Below are 22566 nucleotides of genomic sequence, written 5' to 3'. Positions count from 1 at the left end.
TATACCCAGGATATAGGGAAATAAGATCATGTTTATTTATGTGCTTGAGCTCTGCATTACCTTCATGTGAAACCGCCTATTCCAGGTACTCCTGGCAGCCTTCAAAATACACCTCCTACACAACAGAAGCAACCAACTGACCTTCTGAGAACACTGCTCTTGGCAGCGACATGAACCGAAACAGAATAGCACAAAAACCAGGAGCAACCAGAAACCCAATATTCACCTTTCCTCAATCCTTACAAAGTTAAGGAGGAAAACCAAGCTTGTGATGGAGTTAAAGGGACTTCGGCTGTTACAGATCACCCCGGGGCAAGAGCTCCGAGTATATGTAACAGCATTCAGATGAACTGCGAGCATCTCCTTCCAGTGTACTCCAATGTACCCAAAACAGCCCAGTACGGGCTGCGCACCTCTTCATTTCCCCAGTGAGGCACTTTGTGGCATTCAAAGTGTGAAGTCTGTCACCACTGACAATATTTGGACAGATTTAATACCCAGTTCCATATAGCATTTCCCTGCAATAGGTTAATCTGGAAATATAAAGCATGGATGCTTTTAGCAAGGACTGCACTGAGAAAATGAAAGAGGTGTAGGCTTCTGGCTCTTATCTGCTGTTGCAGCTACAGCCTGGAATGGAACTGCATCCCTCAGCCAGAAGGACTGATAATTCCCTTGCCGTAGCCTCTGGATGTTTCCTCTAATGATCCCAGCATTACTCCTATCTCGTCTGGATTGACTTTTGCTCAGCATGCTCTCAACCATGCCCCAGTCTCCCACAAACAATGAACAATGCAATCAACTGCTCAAGCTAAATCAGCCGAGAGTTATAAAGCAGAGTTTCAACATACTGAAAACACTTCAATCAATGTCACTTTTCTAAACTTTCTCTATGGCTTGATATACACATTAAATACAGGGGTGGCAAAACAGGAACCCTCCTGAACTTCACAGGAGAGAACCATCACAGGCAATAAACCTGAACATAACACCGATGATGTGCTGACAATACACTCCTCTGACTCCACTGTTTAAGCATAAGCTTTCAAAACAGACAATAAAGATCCTTTTGGGAAAGAATGCATTAGGAATATTTGGGATATATCTCCATTTTTATCATAGAATCATAGAATGGTTAGGGTTGGAAAGGCCTTTAAGATCAACTAGGGCTGGAAAGAGTCGGAACTAGTTTCAATCCATTCCTCAATACAGCACAGATACATGATAAGATACAGCTAGAACTGAAAAAGAAAACATGAATATATTCTTTAAAAGCCAAAACCAGTCAGTATTTGATGCTGTTTTACAGCAGCATTATTGCCACACAGTATCTTCTTATTACAGATTTTGGTGTTGCAATAGGATTTTACATTTACTACACCAGGTGAATTACCAGAAAGATCCTTTTCTATGGTTGCGAGATTTATTAAACCATAAATCATAATAACATGTGCCAGAAATTCCTTTTGAAGGATGTGATAAGGTAACAATTATCCTCTGAACTCCTTTCTCTGTCTTCAGAGAATAAAATGCATTAGCAACGTATCCGTTTGCTGCCCTGTGGTAGAAGAGAAAAGCAAGCGCGATGGTTTCACCGTGTGCTTTCGGTTCCTGCAGTTGGCTGGTGAGAAGTGAGCTTTGTTCCTGAACATGCTGCCAGAGACAAAAAGAACAGTTTCTCCAATGCTTTTAAAGAATAATCCTTAAAGACTGGTGAGGAAAAAATGAATCGAAGAGGTTTGGGTTTGCGTATGTGTAGATGGATGTTGAAAATCAGACACTGAAATCCAAACTGTAAATTCAAAATGTGTATTACTGGAATTAAAGTAGGTCTAGGCCCCCCCCCCCCCATATGGTTTTGACTCAAATCAATGAATTCCACCTTTTTTAATTTTATGCAACAATTCACAGAACCTGATGCAGGGGGACTGCAGTACTTTATTCTGTGCAGTTATACACAGAGCAGCAACACTACGAGTATTGTTAGAATCCCCTCAGAGAAGGTGTAAGGTCTTCTCCATCAGCCTGTTAGTGTTTGGAGCCCCGTGTCTGACAACTGGCACAGTGAGGATGCTCTCAGGACAGCACAGTTTGGCTCAAGGAAAACCCAGAAACTAAAATTCACCACACAGACGGTGCGACATAAAAGCATTATGAACTGTGCAGGTGCAGGGTGGTAGAAGCAGCAAGATCACAGCACAAAAATGGCTTCATTAATTCAAAGAAAGTGTCATTTACCCCCTCAAATTTTGTTTTTATTTCTGTTTTTAATGCTATTTCAATGGGAGAGAAAACAGGTTTTTTGGTTTACATTAGACAGAAAAAAATCAACCTAAAATCAAGAGTTTTCATCAGCAATTTCGATCTGGAATTCACTCCCTTTTCTTCTTCTGTTCCAGGAAGGTGCTGTGTGTGAACCACATACTGCAAATGTTAAAAACTAAACAGAAACCTCTGAAATAACAGAACATTCTGAGAGGGAAAGAGGATATTAAGCTCCAGTTTGTTCAAGTGACATTGAAATATTCTTAATAAATAAAACCATAGACACACGCTTCCTTTGGTTTAGCTTAGATTTTGCTGATACATAGCTCCGATTTCAATCTCAGCATCATGTGAAGACCCAATCCTGTGCTGTGCTGCACTGACTCTGTGAAAAGCTCACATTTGTAGTTCAAGAAAGTGCCTGTACCATGCTATTTTGCTGAATTCCAATTTTAAATTACTGCAAATTGATACTGAATTGGTGCCTGTACTCCTGCACTGTCCAGGTTCTCACTGTTTAATACTGCCTACAGTTTCCATCAGCTTTGGGTCAGAGTCTAGACACTTTCACTAATGCTATTACAGTTATGCATCATGCATACACCTTAAGTTCAGAGCATCGTTATGACCTGTTCATAATCTGTCACATGTAGTGATAGACACAAAGCCTAACGAGGATCAGAATGCCATAGATGATGGTTATGATGCCTGGTAAGCATCCTTATTAACAGCTATACTTCTTTGACATAAACATACAGATATGTACCAGGAAACAGGATCATTCCGTGACTCCACTGAACAGATTACATGGCAATAATTGCTGGTCATATTGCAGTTTGGTGAAGTTCTTTCCATGAGAACTTTTGATAATCTTGTCTCTAAAGTCCAAAATCTGCCTAAAACATAAGCGCACTTCTAACTGCTTTTCTAATGCTACACTCTTGAGCCTGATTTTATTTACAGCTTCCAGCAGCTCTCAGCTGAATTCCTCGTTGCACCACGTAGCTGGAGAAGGCTAACAAACCCCTCTGTGTTCACATGACAACCTTTGTGCAAACGCATCCTTATTCTGTCATCTACTGGCAGCACGCTTCCCAGTCAGCCGTGTTCTCTGCCAGTCCGGACCAGTTTGCCAATTACACAAGCTGCTTCCCAGACATCAGACAAAAATTCCACGAGACTGCTGTGCGAGCGTACCCTAATTAACCATCAGCTTAATTAGACAATTTACTGTGTAATTAGCAGGCAATTAGTCAACACCTCTCAGATCTTATTGACTGCTGTGACAGCCTTCCTTAGTCTACACATTCCCATACGCTTCCATGACCATGATCCCAGCGCCATTCTGTACAACAGCCACCCTTGCAAGGGAAGGGAAATCATATTGCATAATGGGGGGGGTGGAGGGGGGGGGAATTAATATATAGCCTGTTCATTTATTGAACTGCCTCCTAGACAAGACTTTCCTTTTTGCTAGCAATAGAAGGTCAGCTGCTAACAAAAAACCCACCCAGCTCTAACATTAGCTTATGTCTTTTGTCACCTATAATACATTTTCAGATTTGTTTCGTTAACTCAGATTCCCCTGAAGTTGTGAAAGCAAAAGTTAAAGGGAAAAAAGCATTTGCAAACTTACATATTGTAGGTTTCAGTATAGGGCAGAGAACAGTGAAAAGGTACTGAAGCTGCTTTTGAAAGCTCTACGTAGCACTGTAATTAACTGCTACATAGTCCAAAATGCATCAGAAAGTCAAAGGAGATTAAAGTCTCAAAAGTCAATACTTGAAAAGCATTCATCAACTTTAGTGTAAACAATGGAAATAGGTTTCTGAAGTAGTATGAAATCCTCCACACAAACTGAACATTGTATGCCCTTACAACACACGATGTGGGAATTGGACAGGTAAAGAATATTGGAATATGTATATTAAGGGAATATTAAAACTGCGTGTTCGTATTTCCTTTGTCTATACAGCAAAACTTGCATTTGGCAATTTGCTGTGACAAGAGCATTTTGGATAATTCTTAAAGTAGTAATTCCAAAGTTAAATTGTCTCCTGCTCCAATTAATCCCAGAAGATTTATTCCCCAAACCCCTCCACTTTCTGACTGAAGGATGGAATCCCAGAAAGCCACAATCTCTGTTATAGCAAAATACTGAGCTAATCATAAATCTCAAATAATAATAAGAAATGTTATTTAGAATAAACTCACACATATATGTGAGGAACAGGGATTTTAACATAAGAACCTATCAGGGTTTTTAAACATATGGGACTTCATTCTGCTTTTGCAACAACGTCAATCAGGAGGTAAAGCAATTATATCACCATGAGATTCAGAAATCAGATCTTTGCTTTCTTAACTCGTTGTGTGGGCAAATCAGATGTTAAACACAGCTCTAACAGTTTCATTTACCAAGTGGGAACTCGAGACCTAAGATAACTGGGGCATTTAGGAGAAGCATGCTGCCTTTACACAAAAGCTACACTGGTTTAACTAAAAATACCCTGAAAAATGATTAAGCCAAACCCCTGTAAACTCACATGTGGAAACAGACACCAGTTTAGAACTAGTTCAATCATTTCAGCTTACATCTGCAAACATTTTAACACAAGCTATACCCCACCACATGCACGCCTGACTTGATTTATGGCCAGAATTTGGACAGAGTCAATCTGGGACCACACTTCTGCAAACAGCTGCAAGGTTGCATGGTCCAACTGGGAATCTTTGGCAATAGCTGTTGCATGACATGCTTCAGCTCTAGTAGGCTCTTCTTGCTGGAGAGAGGGAAAAGTGCTCATCCAACACAAGACTGCACAGCTAAAGCAAGAAACAACTAACTGCTTGGTGCCCAAGGGAGAAGGCAACATGAAGACAAAGAGTCACCTAGACTCCTGCAGAAGCCAACACTTGACCACAGCAATAAATGCAGAGCTCAGTAAAGATGCTGAACTGTAAATGAGAGCAACTGAAGCATAAAGAGCACTTTAACTTTATTCCACTTCATTCTCTCAGTAGAACTGCTGAAGTCTGGATTGAATTGTGGACTTTTCTTATCATTAAAATGTAGAAATGAAGAATGAAACTTCAGTGTGAAAATTCTAAATCTCAGAATTACACTTGGCAGTATCTTGCACTGAAGCTGCCTTTGTAGCTAAACTCCTTCCTGACACAAAATCAGTTTGAGGTATTGCCAAGAGTACCAGCAACCTTTCAAGGGCACACAAAGCGACTGCAGCAAATAGCATATGAATTCTATTTTACATAAGTATGTTACATATTTGCTGGTTAGAATCCTGTTTATTCAGGATGTGATATTCAAAAACATGGAGAACTTCAAGACCCAGCCCTCAGGAACTGCACATTCTCAGCAGGTTTGGGAAACAAGGGACATGGGCTCTTTTTGTCTCTCTCCTGTTCAATGTTTGCAGCTATTTTCAGCAGAATAAGGTAAACCAAGCAAAGGTAGGAAAGAGCAAAGCAGCTTCTTCAACCTGAAATGAAACAGCGTTCGGGTTTTTAGCCAACTGGAAAAGCTGCATCCATTTTGTTTGACTGATTTGCTATGTTGTGGGAATCACATCTTTTCTTAAGAACTGGTCACTTCCTGAACACCGTGTATTACGCTGAGCGGGAATGAACACTCCTACTTTTTCTCTTTTATAATAGAAGGTTTATGTAGCAAAATACTCAATATTGTCATCTGTACATTCTGAGTTTCACTGGAACTGTTTCTCAGTTGTGCCACTCCAAGGGCACAGTGAGTTTCACTAAAATAGGCAAGAGGTTTTGGACTAAAAACGACCGGTTGACAAGTCTTTTCTATATAAGCTGCCTAAAATATTCAAGCTCCATGTTCACAGTCAAATTTACACTTTATACATGTTAGTGCACTGCTGCTCTACTGTTCTGAACCACTGGCCCCAGAATAAAAATAAATCATCTCTAAATACAGTGTAAAAAGCAAACAGATGAAGGGACACCAAATCCTTACACAATAATATAATAAGGAACCTGTCGCCTACCAAGCAGCAGTTTTGCACATATATCTAGTTTTACCTTTGACGGCCAACATTGCGTGCATCTTTGAGGAAGACATCTCATTGCTGGCTTAAAGACTCTATGGAACTTATAAGAATAGCTTAAGAAGAATGAGACATGTGAGTTACTGCCAAGTTTACTCTGCTCCACGAAGGTGAATGGAAGAAAAAGAAGTTGGAAAGTTGGAAAGTTGCTATGGAAAGCAACTTGCTGATCTTGTTTGTGATAATCTGTCCTTAAGCACAGAGGAGGTTTACTGACTCAGTGCTCACACCCCTGCATGACCGATCCCTCTTCATCTTCCACTGATGAGTCGTCACATCGTGCTCCATGCCATGAGATAACAGACATCCCCATGAGAGGATCTCTGTGCTGTGGTTCTCACTGCAGGAGAAACACAGCATTTCTGCGATATTTAATGCTACAGGAAGAGCGGGATTAAACGTTTGCCCAGAGGTTTCATTTTTATCATGAACTTGTGAGAAGTTTTTCATTTCTAAAGTAATAAATACAGTCACAAAGACAGTAAGTTTATACAGAGGACTCTTGCTTTAAAAATGCAGTTGTTACCTTCAACATTCAAAATATTAATTGGTCAAAATGCCCAGCCTTACTAATGGTAAAAATAGATTATTACAATAACCCAAACTACCTCAATTGCAAGTCCACTGGTATCAAGTAGTACACCTGCAACAATTTAAGGTACCCATCTATTTGGTGCAGTTGTGGTACAAAGGGACTTGGCTATTCAATAATGACTTGGTTAAAGCTCTCAGTCTTAGGCTCTTTGTCCACTCTGCTTTCACTGTGCTGATCAAGCTGTGCTATAAATCTCCAAGCTGGGATTCCTCCAGGATGAAGAGGTACCAAGCCTCTAAAGCATCAGGTGTAAAGACTGAGGAGAAAGGGTGGTCAAACAGAGTCCTCTCTGGCTACTCAGACAATTTTGAAGCTATGAAAGTTATTAGCATTTAAAGAGAGCCTCCAGGCTTCTTTATACTGGGTCAGGGTAAAACTAAGTAGAGATGAGATCTGTGCCTTAAGTTGCACACTGTTTTTCTTGAGGATAAAGGAGGAAAATCTGTTTTCCTGCCACTTGCTCAAATTTGCAGATCCCTTTTGTTCTAGCCGAATAAAATATTTTCTGTATAAGAAATATTCAAATAAAATACAATGTCATGGCTACAGCATTGCAAAAAAAAAAAAAGAAAAAGATTACATTCTCTTGTATTTCCTAGGATGGTCTTTTACCTCCCCATTAAACTTTGCTAATTTTAGGCAGTGATCTAAAACCATAAAACTTGGGATGCAATAAAGCTGCTATTTCTTATTACAACTCTTTCAGAAAGATGGAACAAAATCAGGTACATAGAGAACTAAGAACTCTAAACTCAAAAATCATAATTTTAACATTTGTAAAAACAAAAAAATCATTTAACTCTCAAGAGTTTTCTGTGGCCAGGAACCCTGTAAAATGCCCATTTTCCTGTTCAAAAAAAGTAGTTAATACAAGTTGTCTGATGTTATGTAGTAGAAAGGCAAACAGTCCTTTTTATAGTTGACATTAACAATCTGATCATTTGCCTCCCCAAAGAAAGCCCATACAGCTTTCACACAGACCACACAATAAAGAATAGTAATATTCCTGTTTACTGAGATATCAACTGGCATTTCGTTGCCAGTCAATGGTCTATCTTTGCTACCGTGTGCTAGACCTCAATCCGGCATCTACAAATGTCAAGAGTATATAAAAAAAAGAAATTATAGGATGGAAATCAAAAGCATGTTCTAAATTCTTTAACCACCCCCCAAAGTTCACCTACAACAGATTTGCTGCAGAAATCAGTCCAATATTCAGCTGTCAATCTTGAGAAACAATGAGGGAGCGATGCTGTCACTAGGACAGGATAATAACATTTCAAGCAGATGTTCAGGCGGGGCTCTAATTCTCCCTGAACTCCCTTGGTAAGCATTTAATTTCTTTATCATATGCAAGCGAGGCAAATTGTACTTCATCAAAACTGTATTGTGAAATATTAATATTTCATATTATAGCAAAACTCCATAGAATAACCTTTGTCATATTAAGAACATCAGAACTCCAAATGTCATGGTGCTGCATTTTAATGCAGCTTAAATAGCTTTTTTGGCTTGGCACCATAAATTATAACCAGTTTAATCTAAATTACTGTGCTGTAATACCATACAAAAATATACATTTTGGTAATACAGGTTCACTTCTGTGAAATACCAACGTTACGGAAAACAGTGTGTCATTGTACCGGGGTGGTTTTTTACCATCTTCAATTACAAAGTGAGGTGCACACACTGCAAATGTACAGAAAGAGAACTAGTTGGAGCCTAAATACGTGTATTGCAATAACAACAATAGAAATGTGATATAACCTGGGCAAAACAATTAATTCTCTGCCAGCAAAGGTTTTAACTTGGAGAGGGTTCTGAAAATATGTTGTAGAATCTACACCAGTGAATTGCATAAACACATATTATGACTAGAAAGTTTTCTCTGCTACGGTTTAGCACAGATTTAATCTAGTTTTAATTGTAGCTTTGCTTTTAAAACCATCCTTGCAGCTTGCTCCATCTATAATGAAAAAATAATATTAAAGATTAAAAATTAACTTAGTCTGCATGGTGATTTCTGCTGCTGCTCATAATAGAGGCAACTGTTTCCACATTATTGAAAGCGACAGCATCACAAATCAATGCATGTCACAACAGAATAAAGACAGACGTGTCTGATTAATCAGAATTACATTTTGGAAGTGAAGGAAGCATCTAAAACTCAAAGAAAACATTTCTGCTCCCCCAGTTGTTGGGTTTTTCCCCTCTTTCTAAGCATCCCATGCAATGCAGTGAGAGAACAACAAAGCCTGGATTCAGCTGATAACCCCCCCCAGTTCTGCTCTAAACTTCTCACCGTGGTAGCAAGTACGGAATGGAGACGTGCACACTTCATACAGCCTCTGACTTCTTTTGATACTACTTTTGTACAACCTTTCTGATGACAGGTTTAAATACAAATTCTGTGTACTAAACAATACTCACTAATACAATGTAAGTGAATCAACCAGCTCAGTGCAACACTTCAACTAAAAAACTCCCATTTGCAGTCATTTAATTAATGCAGGATCTCTCATTCCACAGACTGGTTTCTGTTCACCTAAGCGCTAAAAGAGCTTATAATTGGGATTCATTTATTGTGGACTCTTATGATATGCAGCTCCCCCACTTTCCTCTGATATAGGGCTCCCCAAATTTCCCTTCAAAAGCTTGCCAACAGAACTTACAAGTAAGACATTGCAGCATAGAGTTATCTGAATAAGAGAAATACTACTTGAACCAACAGAGCAATGAGCTATTGATTCTGCAGTCAAAAACAGCAGACATGAATGCAGGAAAAAGTGTGTGTGAAGGGACATTTTTATTCTGCTACCAGTTTTCTTTCCCAGTGACAGTTCACTTTAAAAGCAGTTATTCTCATTGCTGGCAGAAATCAGATCTATTCGATAGTGAAGCAGCTGTGCAAATACTTGTTATTTGGTAAGTAAAATTCTAGAAGTCACTATTCCCCCTCACTGATACCCACAGACACATACATATCCTGTAAGGGTGCTGAGGTGTTGGCACAGGGTGCCCAGAGAAGCTGTGGCTGCCCCATCCCTGGCAGTGTTCAAGGCCAGGTTGGACACAGGGGCTTGGAGCAACCTGCTCTAGTGTGAGGTGTCCCTGCCTGTGGCAGGGGGTTAGAACTGGGTGATCTTAAGGGCCTTTCCAACCCAAACCATTCTATGATATACAGCACACTCCAATGCATATTTGTATTACACAGTTATATCCAGTACCTTCTAATATATGCAGGGTGCAGTACACTTACAGACAGAAATACTCTGAAGGAATTTCAGCTCTTACCAGCTTTATTTCTGTTTCAACAACAGTACAGTAGTATGCAAAGAACAAACTTCTGCTGAATCACTCGGAGCTGAAATCCTCACCCTACAAACAGAAAATGCTACACAGGTTGTCATGAAGGCAATTATGCAGCAAAGCATGTGGGTGTTTGTAAAAGGAGCAAGCACAGCACGAAACAGTGCTGTGTTAACTCCCTCTGTGGCAACATGTGATGCTCTCAAGGTGAGGCCAAGAGTGATGAGGGTTGGGAAGACTGGGGGAGTAAATTATGGTCCAGGGGCTAGAGCTGCAGCCCTGTTATCCAACATATCCCCTATACAAGAAGGTATGGCTGCAGGGATCCCTAGCCTAGCATCCTAGAGGAGTTTTCTAGGTGTGCTATAAGAGGGAAAAGCAGAAGAGGTGCCTGCGACATAAATCCCTGGTCTTATGAGAATGACAGCTCTCCAGACTGAGTCCTTTTTTATCTCCATCCTTGGATATCCCTCTTCCATGATTTATCCAGCTTTTTTCTCCAATCTTACTCCACTACACAGTAGTTGATGCACGGAAATCTAAGGTTAGGCTGTATATGCTTTTCACTAGCTGTATGTCTATGAAATTTAGCCTGCATCAGTCATTTTTGCTAAAGTGCCAAAGGATGCCCATGATCAATAGGGAAGTCATCGGTTTTCCTATCAGTGACTGAACACAATCGTGAATTCAGGAATTGGCTCTGGAAAATGGAGCATTTCTACTGCTGCTAAGCTCCCCATTGCCACACAGGGAGTTTACACTTGTACTTTATTGCAAATAAGAAGCAAGCCCACTAGTTAAACCTAAGCAGAACAGATAAAATGAGGAGACAAGAGGGATGAACACAGAATCCTTCTTGTATCACACAAATCAAGACTGAAGTGGAAGAGCTTCGACTGCCAAAACCTGTGTCTAGCGAGCTCCCTTCCTCCCAGAGCTCCTGGGAACTGCTCTGTGTGGGGAGCAGCTCTGCCTCCTCCCACTGATTCAATCGGGTTAGAGCAGGAATTCTTCGTTCCTGGTCCTGCTACACTGTTAGCTGTGTCTAGTTGAGCAGGAGAACTTAGTGTGAATCCTCTACTTCCATGGGTACCACAGCACAAGAGAGCATTCTGCTCCCTGCTGAACGAGATTTATGTCCAAATAACCAGAAAGCAGAAGAACCGCTGTACCTCATTGAGCTTTTCATCCCATTTGAAACACTTATTTTTGCAGCATTAATCAAACATTACTACTCTAAATAAAAGCAATTTGATGTCTGCAGCACCTCCCAGGCGAGTATCTCAGATCATGTCACAAATACTAAGGCTTAACACCGGGGGGAAGTCTACTACTGGCAAGAATACAATAGTGGAAAAAGCAGGTAGTACCTGGGTGGACACAGTCCTGCTGCACACAGCAGTATGTGATGCAAGAGTTTAGGCAGCAAAGAGTACTGCCTCTGACTGGACCTTAGAGGGAAGCTTAGGTAGAAATCACGGACTCATAGAATGGTTTGGGTTGGAAAGGCCCTTAAGATCACCCAGTTCCAACCCCCTGCCATGGGCAGGGATCCCTGGACTAGAACTCATCCAAAGCACTACTCTGAACTGTATCTCCTTAAAATAAATACTACCTGCAATATTTTGGATCTTATTGCAACAAATATATATATAAACCTATTTTATAGCCACTTAAGATACTTGCTTTTAGTAATCCCCTCCCTTGAAAGATCTCCATCGAGTCACACCTCCAGAGCATGGCGTTCAGTGAAACACCATGCAGTCGCCATCTGAGAAGTGACTCAGAGTCTGCTGCTTACTAGAGTACCAGCATCACTTCCTACAACATGCATGTCTTTCCTCCTGGACTCCCACCCAAGCTGGAACTCAGCCAGTGCCTGTTTCACTCTTGAGATACACAGTACCTAGCGTGCAGTCTGGCAGGACTGCAAGTATACCAGCAATAAACCTGATAAATAAATAAATCTCAGCATTCGCTATGAGTCGCCTTTAGCCTGGGCACTGAACAATCACAGCTGATGGTATGTTATACACATAAGTCAGCTCTAAGCATAGTTCCATGACATTTATGTCCTTGAAGAGTGTTTCAATAAGAAACCCTATGCAGTAAGATTGGAATCTCCTTTGCTATTCAGAGGAACATTACTTCCTTAGGGCTACTTCAGGTGTGACAGCAGAAGCCAGCCTGACATAGTTTATAGTATGCTGTAGTCATACAGTGCTTTCTTCTTAGATCTTCCCCATATTACAGGGCCACCTCCTACAGTTCGTTCACTTATGGTACTTTCCCATGTAGAGGTGACAGAGTAACAAACCCACCTTTGCTCTTCTGCTAAGGTCTCCATCGATCAGTACACTTTTACAGCCCACCTCTGAACCAGGCATAAAAGCCCCTTGCTTCCAAATTCATCTCAAAAGCTCTCTTCAGCCCACGCTACTGTTAACACTGGTTGACAAACTACCATTACTTGGACTGTTACTCAGTCCCAAGGACTTACTTTTGATCCTCATCCTCCCTCCACAAGTCAAACTCTATCTGCCTTGCAGCCCAAATCCTGTTTCTTTTCTCTGGAACACATTTATCAACACTGTTCTTTTGTTTCATTGTCTGAACTTCTTGCTCAGACTCACGTTGCCAGTTTGAATGTAGCAACACGAAACCCATCCTGAATGTAATTCTCAACTCAAACAAGTAATTACACATTTTAAATCTACACAAAATGCTTTCTTTTAGGTGCCACGCTGAGCCATAGCCTTTAAGAATTAAATCTAACCCCCTTCCTCTTCCACTGCATGTTACTGAAGGTTTATGTAATACAAACACAGCACAACTACTCTTTCCTTCATAGACTTGTTTTACGTTGTCTCCATCTTTCTCTTTTACAACCCACCCAGCCTCAAACTTACACCCACATCATCACATTGCAACTGCAACTCGATTTCAATGGCTTATCTTGGCAGTCCTTGGCACAGAAGCCGCCTTTCATGAGCTGTGTGATAAAGCTGTTACTCATTCCCTTTGCATTCTGATCCCTCACAGAAAACACTTGCACTGCAATATTTGAAAGAGAAAGGACTATTATCCTAACTAGTTGGCTAATATTAAAAGGTTGGGGAATAAATATGAGGAAACTAATGGCAAACAAAACCAGAAATCATGTCACCTTTACAGTGCACTGCTGGAACCTCCCAGACAAGTTGACTTATACAATGTAGCATACCCTTCCCTCCTATCTATACTAGATAAATGGTATACATTATACTAGATAAATAGAATAAATAGCATAAATATAATAGTATAAATACTGGGTATATTGTATAAATACTATAAATATAATAGTATAAATACTAGATAAAGACTATAAATATAATAGCATAAATACTAGATAACTAGCATAAATATAATAGTATAAATACTAGATAAGTAGCATAAATAGTATAAATGTATATTTAATGGTGCCATTCCCAAAAGATTAAGCTATTTCAAACCTACAATGAAATGGTTCCATGCTAAATATACCTTTAAATAGTTCCTTACCTTATCCAGGGAGAATGTTTTAGTGACAGCAAAGCCCCATCCAGCTTCAAAAGCTCTTCGAATCATTGAAGAACTAGTAGTAGGGGTTGCACTGGCAAGGCCAAAAGGATTTGGAAACTTCAGTCCAGCCATCTCTACACTGATGTCTACCAAGTCGATAGGAGTATAGAAGAGTGGTAGTTCTGGAAGAGCAGAAACTGCAACACCATGTAAGGACTGTAAAAAAAAGCCAAAGGGGAATGACAGAAATGTCTGCTGATTCATTTTTATATCATTTATTATTAACCTTGATAAGGGAATAATTCCTATATAACCCAAAGTGTAAGTATTCTGTGTTTAGACTTGCAAATCAACAACACATGCAATCACTCACATACGTAGTATCTTCTGTCCAAATAGCATTCATCCTGAAACCCTATGCCAGGCTGGAAAGAACTGATTAATAATCACAATGCAACAGTTCATTTATATCCCCATACAAACAAGGGTATACACAGACCTTTTCTAGTTTTATTCCCAGGTGCTCATCGATAAAGAGTGTGAAACCCAAGGACAGGTATCCATGTGCAGGATATTCAACCCCAACTCAGTGTATTTCAAATTCCTGCACCTTCTCCACCCTACTTACAGATTTTACCCAGCCTCCACAATGGGACACAGATCAACAGATGCAAAATTACTATTGTTTTAATATTTAATTGTATTAAGAAGAATAATGGTGACAAAAACTAAGGCTCTGCTTTGGAATCAAAGAACATCATCTACATCTTATGGCTGAGATACCGCAGACACCTGTATTTTCATTTTAAAGACAGCCTTTTCTCTGGAGAGTCAGTGGAAAGTTTTCCATGGAAATGGTGCGTCTAAAACTGGATAAATTGTAGAGAGAACATCTTTTCCCATGCACAAATCCCAAAGAGCATCCCAATCCGGCCATGGCAGATACAGTGAATCTCATTGCTCACTCAGACAGATGACTCGATAAAACTACAAAGGAATCAAGCAGGAATCTCTAACACAGAGAAGCCCTGCACAGTCTGTTCTTAGTAAGTCCCAACAGAAGAGCACAGCCTTAGAGTGAGAGTTTATTCTATCCTTAAAATGAAGGTTTCTTCAGCAGAGCAAAAAACAAACCCCACAACTGAAGGTGTGGAGAAGGTTTTCTGTAACAGAGTAAAAACTCCAGCCCTTACAAACAGCCCCTTTTTGGGTTGTTTGCTTTTTGTTTTTAAAAGAAATTTATTTATTCCACTTTTACCTGACACAACTAAAAAGCATGGCTGGGGTGCGGGCTTTTTGTTTGTTACAGTGCCTTTTCTTTCCTAGGCTGGCTCAAAACCCCCGAGTTCACTCGTCTGTTTTGGTTTGGGACTGCCTGGATTCACGGCTCAGATTCCAACCCCAAGTCTCTGATTCACAGATGATACATTGGGGGGTGGCAATAACCATTTTCTGATGGCTTAATAGCACTAAAAGTCCTAGGATTTTCCAGCCTGGATGATGGGAACCTGAAGGTATTGTTAATGGCGGACATGGAGAAAAGTTAATTTGTAAAGATCACCTAACTACCTTCAGCATCCTGACCTCACCCAGCTGATATTCCTCCCTCCTGTTGGCCAATTCCACTCTACATGCACATGTGAGCAATGAGCCCGACTGCCCATTTGGAAAGCAGTTATTTCCTCTCCAGAACTGTTCAAATGCTCTCTCTGAAGACATTTCAGTCTGTGGATTGCTCACAAACTATTCTGTGCTTATATAACTGTGAACTCCTGTAATGGCTGGACTTGATGATCTTAAAGGTCTTCTCCAACCTAGCTGATTCTATGATTCTATAGAGCAATTAAGTGCTTAATATACAGCCTAAGTTACACCATATTGCTTCATTTCCCAAGCAGGATAATTTAATCTCTACAAGTTGTGTCGCTTACAATGAGTGTTGCTTTAAAGTGACCCTTAACTAGAGAACCCAGATATGCTTTCCATGATCAAACAGAAAACAAACCCACTTATGAACCAGGTGGTCGAATACACCCATGCAAAAACTGCCCTTGCCTCATGCATACCATCACATGCAAACTGGTGACAAGCCACTTCCCAAACCATATGCAAGGAGACCTCTTCTTCCTGCCTGACTTCCCTGCCAAAGAGCAATACAACAATTCCATCCAGACCATTCCAGCATCACAAGATGTGATACATGTTTGTTAACATGAGGTGACCCATGGAGGTGGCAGAGGGAGGGTTAAAAATGTTTCAATGGAATAAACCAAGCCTTTAAAAACACACAAGGGGCAGGATGCAGCTGACAGCTCAGTAGCCAGTGGCTATACATCCTTGCAGATTTATCTCCCACCTTCCTATCACTTCCCTTTTTTGCTCTATTTATGGGGGTTTTGCTGTTTTTTTCCTTTCAGCACAATAAAAGCTTATAAAAGAAATAAATTTACTGAGCCCTGATGGGTTGTTTTCTACAAAGCAAAACTTTTGGCAAATGAAAATGTTTTACAGCTTCCTGAAATCATCTTTATAATGAAGGATTTCCCTGACATTGCACAAACAAATAGGAAAAGAAAGCCTGCAGGCAAAGGTTTAGTTATAATAACTCTTCCTTTGATTTTTAAGAATGGAGGACACAAAGTATGGCCCATTCTTCCTCTAATTTGATTCCAACCAGCTGAGCTAACAACACTGCAAGTACGCATTGTTCCAGTCATGGCAATTCTTTGGATACTGGAATAGGGTGGTGAAAAATCCCAATATGCTGCATGCACTGGCCCTACCTTACTCAAACCAAGATCTGCCTAGAGGCAAAAGCAGCGGAGTCTGTAGTGCAGGGCTGAGAGACAGGAACTCAGCTTCAGAACTGATGCCATCTGTGACATTCATTTCCTTTAGATGGAGAGGATTTGTAACCACAGCAATCTGGTCTAACTCCATTTTTGGGCCTTTATTAATATAGACTGTGAAGTGAGTAGTTGTATTACTGTTATTTTTCACAGAGAGCCTTTTCTACAGATCCTACTACCTGGAAGAGTTTTCCTGAACACTTTTGTCTCGTTCCTGATTTCTCTGTTTTTAAGCCTCCTATTAAAACATCTCCTTTCTCCCTCGCATGTTTTTCTTCTATTCTGTCTCCGACTGCCCATTATTTAACTTAGTTAAATAAGTTTAAGCTCTGTTAAATATATTTCTGTTAGTTCATACAACCTCAAATGGTTGGAAGGGATGCCTGGGGATCAGCTAGGCCATCACCCTTGCTTGAAGCAGGGTCAACTACAGCAGGTTGCTCAGGGCTCCGTCCAGTTGAGCAGAGATTCTCTAAGCTCTTTCCTGGCATTCTGCTTCTGGAAAAGACATACATCTTACTCGGTGGTAAGCAACTAAAATACCAGCTTTCCTGTACTTGCATTTAGTCCGTTCTGTTTTGCAGGAGGTGCTTTGTTACCCATCTCCATGCTAGTGGTTTCATATGCTGTTCCAGCTAAACAAAGCTGTTCTTTGGTTATCCTGAAAGGAAGCAGACAACATAACTAACAGCTTCAAAGACATGCTTCCCGGGAGCCACCCATCTCCAGTATTGACTATGAAATAATGTACATTCATGTACGCTCGAGGAATATAGGAGAATAGTCAACCTTCAGAAAAGAATCAACAACTGTACTCTTCAGATATAAAAGTCTATACATTTTTGACAGCATAAAGAAAAAAATAGCAAATAGACAATGCTGCTTCAAAAGAACACTGTGATGTGCTCAAAGCTCACACTGAATAGCGTCTTAGTGTAGTTAAATTTATACCAGTCAGGATGCAGCCCTCTGTTCTTTAAGGGTATCATGTACATTTCAGGATAGGAAGAACAGAAAGGAAGCTGCCCACACGGGGGAGATAACAGATTTAAATAAAAGAAAACTTGTGAACCAGAGAGGAAAAGTCCCTTTTTAAGAGGGATTTTAATGAGAAGATGGCGGCCTCACTGCCACTTATGGGAAAACACCCCCAAGTAAGTGTTTGAATAGAGGCAGACTGAAGCATTGAGGCTGGTGCAGTGGTCCAGCAAGAAAATACTGGGAGAAACTCAATGCAAGAGCTGTCTTTGATGTCAAGGCAGGCATAGAAAATTAGAAGTTAGTCCTGCACTAATTGTGAATTATGCTTAATAGGACTATTATATTATTGAATCCCATTCACTGATCAAAAAGAAATGACTGGTAACTGAGGCATAGAAGAGAACAACACCCTATATTGCTTCTGCAAAGGATCGTGAGGTCACTGTCAGGCAAAAGTGAGGGCCATTACAATCCCCAACCTAAATAAATCACCAAGATTATTTCACAGACATATTTATGACCTCCATAGAATAACACAAAAGGTTCAATCCTACAAATACGTGGTGGCATGAATCGGGCTGGTTCTATTTGAATCTCTAATGACCTGCAAAGTATGGTTCTAGGAACACTGACTATTGTCTATTAGATTTTACTAGAACCTTCCTCAGGCTTTGATTGGTTGTGGTAATAGAAACTAAGTTGACACAGGTGCAGGCAACAATTTCTGAGGTGAACCCATGCTTCGTATAGCGGGAGGACTATATTAAGAGGCAGGAGGTATTTAGGCAACTAATGATGGAGAGTTTCCAGCATAAGAGCAGCCAAGAAGCTTCTGTAAATAACTCCCAGTTCTGAACATACGGCATTATTGCTGGAGAGTCCTTGAGTCTGGATCTCATCCTTCATTTGACCACGTGCCAGAGCTGGAGTTTCAGGGCACGTATTAGGCCCATCTGTTTGCTTAGCCTTTTGCCTGGAGTAGGTTGGGATACAAACAGGGTGCCGGTCAAACAGCACATGCTGCAAGTAGGCAGAGGGGTGGGTTTGAATTTCAGGCTTTGACACGGTCTTGGGCTGGATGAGAAACCCTATGGAATAGTTTTACTTTGCTAAAGGCTGACTGCATTATTTATAGATGCCGGTGCTGAGACAGTTGGCATTTGGGGAAGGGCTGTAACTAAAATGAAAACAGAGAGGTGGTATCCATGTATTTATTTAACATTTAACGTGTATGCAACGCACAGGGGTCACAGGAAGGATGCTTGTCTTAGGATCTCACTGCAGAGAGAAAATACGGCGGTGTGTAAGGGTGTTTTCTCATCTCATATGGGAAGGTTCCAGAATACGGGGCTGTGGGTGGAAGTCATGCGCACACATGCACACAGCCACCCCTATAAACATCAGGTGAACACAATCCTCCTCTAAACAACTTCTTTTAAAACCAAACTCTCCTCCAGCCACTACAATTTCTACCAGGTCCAAACTGCTGGTGAAGTAAATTGCCAAATTACAGCACTGTGCACCACAGCAACCAGATTTTACAAGGGCTGCACATCCAAATAAATGCCCCTGGGCAACCCATTCATCTAACAGCTGGAAAGGTGACACTTGACATTTGGAAACCTTCCCGTGAAGATTGCTGTAAGGCTTTCCCATTAGCTTCCTGGGGAGACTGTAAGGTTGAATAAGCTGCCTTGAAACCTGCAAAGGGTACCAGCGATGCTCTAAGACCACAAGTCTGCTCGATTTAAAATTCTAATTCTCAAGCCATGACTATTCAGATTTTTTCCAAGGTATTAAATACATTTGGGGTGGGGGGTGGGTGTGAAGCAAGCTTTGAGGAGGAAGCAACATGATAAAGGAGGGGTTTGAAGGGATGGGTGTATTTCTAGAGGTTAAAGAGGAAGGAGACAAAACGGAGGAGATATCCCTCTCTCCCCCTGTCACAGTTACCCCAATTCACTGTGCAGTGAGAAATGAAGGAAGCGGGTCAAGGATTAAAGATGCTTCGCACTCAGCATTTTCATAGGGTCTAAGGAGGCAGGACACAAACAGCGCTTGAGAACAAGTGATAAAAAATATGCACAGATACTAACAACAAGCTTTCAGTTGAAGTATTTTTAGGAAGTGAAATCAGACCCCAACAGCACGAAACTGCACAAACATGCAATCAGAGAGGCTCTGAGCAGATGGATGGGGGAGAAAGACAGCGAGCTGTTACAGTCCCAACTTCAGTTGTTCAAATCTCTTTTTCTGTGGGAGAATGAATCATGTATCGTGTTTCTGAAAAGCTCCTTGCACTACGAGCATGCTTTGTCAGCTGGTTCTGCACACACAGCCTGGCTCTCCTGTCTCAGAAGGTTCCCGTGCAGTTCCCCTAGAAATCACACTCTTTCTTTTACTACAAAACGAGGGCAGCAACATGCAAGGAGCACCAAGAGGGAATATGCAGTTACCAGCAGGGGGTTTTGAGTCTGCAACCCTTAAACTCACCTTTCTCAGGTAAATTCTCCTTTGCACTGTTCTCCCCTGTGCATTTTTTCCTACTGGGTTTTGGGGTCCCATTTGTCAGCCTCACCAGAGCAAACTGTGGCTCAGGTGTAAATCAACTGAGCACTCTGCAAAGTGTTACGAGGCTAAAAACGTCTTTCCCAGGTGACTCTTCAGGCACTACTGGGAGATTTCACTTTTTAACACTGATGGTCTCATTTCTTTTCCCCAGCTACCCAATTCTGACTTCTGCTTGCACTGTACACTGTGCAGGGACGCTTGCTACACTCGAGTGGAATTCAGAGCTGGGGCCAAGAACAAAGTACACATTGCTTAGATTTCAGTGTTAAGGATGGGTTCAACTACTCAAACTCAAGTACGTGATCCAGGCTGAATGCCTCTGTAATGTTCAAATCACCAGGTAATCAAGGTATGACTTTCTCAGAACTTCTATATTTAATCTAAACCACAATGAAATTATGTTTGAGTATCTAAGAGCAGACAGAAGTGGGAAAGAGAAAAATACTTTAAAACACTCACCTGTATGTATCTGTGCATGTACCAAGAAGCTTGTTTTCCATCATTTACTGATTCCACTGTGGTGTTAGCAAGACCACCAATGTCACCACCTGCAAAAACCCAGGGTTCACTTGTTTGCATTGTTTCTGGATCTACTTCAGGAAGACCCCATCTGTTAAACTTGATAGGTGCCATGGCCTCTCTGACTGTAATTAAAGGGAATGACAAATACATTAGTAGAAGAAAGAAAAAGTTGCTAAAATCCGTCAAATGCACACTGATAACAATGAGAAAAGCAGGTCTGAGTTCTTTCTCTTATTTAATTTATAGTAGAAGGAAAAGTAGAAGGGAAAAACAGAAGCATGCAATTACTAAGAGGACTATGATGGAAAAGCAGCACACATGATACGGAACAGCAGTTGGGGAGTATCGGGATAGTAACCAGGTCCTGAATGACTGCAAAGCTAGACTTGTGAAGGAAGCAAGTGTGCATGAATGTCACAATAAATGACTGACTCAACACAGGCTCAAGAAATAACCAGTGCGGATGTTCTTCTGGTCATCCCCTGAGAACACACTGCATATTCCAGAAGCTGGGATTCCCAAAGTCATTCTCACCAGCATTATTCATCTCGCAGAGAAAAAAAGGGGAGCACTTCTGAAAATCCTATTGATGAACAATATTAACCAAGAAAAAACACATTTTCTCTCTTTCCCTCCATGCAGAGCTTTGTGCTGCACTTCCCATATCAACATCCTTCTCTCCTGTATAACCGGCTATCCACTCTCTTGTACAGCTTCCTACATCGTGACATTTAAACCCAAACCCCAACGTTTCTGATGCAATTTCTAGAAATACATTTAGATCTGCCGAATTTACTTCCCCCATTTCTCAACCCTCACAACAGAAACACTCCGCTCCTTTGTGACAGGTCATTATTAAACCTGATGGAGCATTTTCAGATGGAACACTTTCCCACCAGGAAATGCGGTGCTATCGAAGCTTTGGCTTTGACAAAGTGTGTTTGCTTTTAAAGAAATTTCATGCAGAAAAAGATAGGTTTCAATAAAGTCAAAATCATCTGGACTTCGTATTTCAACTCAGAACATCCCAAAAGTGTGGCTCACTTGGAAACCCGATATGGATATCAGCATAAAGCCATAAACAAAATGAAATGCTTACATGAAGACAATAGATTCTGCATCTTTTTCACTACAATTCCTGATTTGAGTATGTATTAAGATATCTTATTTTTTTCCTACTATTAAATGGCATATACAGGAATTCTGCACTTTAACTATTATTGTCCTTAAAAATAATGTAGATGTGCAAATAAGAAAGGAAGTTTTTATACTCCATGGCATTAAATACACATAAACACTTGGGGAAGGGGAGGGGGGGGGGAAGGGAGGGTTATCTTGCTCTATATTAACATTATTTCTATTCTGCATTTTTTAATGGTTTTATGACAAGGGCAAAACCACTTCAAAGGAGCTTCATGAAGAGAATCACATTTCCACAAAGATTTGGAGCAAATATTGATGGCATATATCGAAAGGAAAGGTTTCAATAGAGCTTTGTCTACGGGAAGTGAAGATCCTGCAATAAAATGCAGCTTAAAATCGCACCATCCCTAAGGGACACACCACTAGCAGATGCAGATTGCCAAGGTCAATTAAACTGATGGAGTTGTGCTGTCATATATGGAAAAGAGGAACCTGCCAGATTAAGACAATGTGAGGGCAAAGTATTGCCCAGCGCATGCTTGAGTCTCTACCAGCTTCAGATGCAGGTTTCTTGTAGAGCATCATGATGGCATTTTCTTACCAGGCTTTGCATCTTCCTTCACCCCCAAATCATGCATTAGAAGTGAATTTCAAAGCGGGGGCTGTGCATAATTAAGGGCAAAACAACAAAATAGGAAGC

At 40.7% G+C, this 22566-nt stretch overlaps 1 protein-coding gene across 2 annotated transcripts in view; it reads right to left on the bottom strand.

Annotated features, from left to right (window-relative positions):
• Positions 1-22566, bottom strand: part of DPYD (dihydropyrimidine dehydrogenase) — a 361213-nt gene that overhangs the window by 146247 nt on the left and 192400 nt on the right. For both annotated transcript variants that reach the window (XM_061379095.1, XM_061379096.1), the window contains exons 12-13: positions 20661-20845; positions 13801-14016 (exon numbers count right to left, since the gene is read on the bottom strand). In XM_061379095.1, coding sequence (XP_061235079.1) covers positions 13801-14016; positions 20661-20845 — 401 coding nt within the window. The remainder of the gene's footprint in view (positions 1-13800; positions 14017-20660; positions 20846-22566) is intronic.

The sequence above is a fragment of the Neopsephotus bourkii genome, unplaced genomic scaffold (assembly GCF_033783945.1).
Source record: "Neopsephotus bourkii isolate Nb327-2 ecotype Australia unplaced genomic scaffold, CSIRO-AGI_Nbou_v1 NB_1768, whole genome shotgun sequence".
NCBI lineage: Eukaryota > Metazoa > Chordata > Aves > Psittaciformes > Psittacidae > Neopsephotus > Neopsephotus bourkii.
This window is presented reverse-complemented; position numbering and strand designations above follow the sequence as displayed.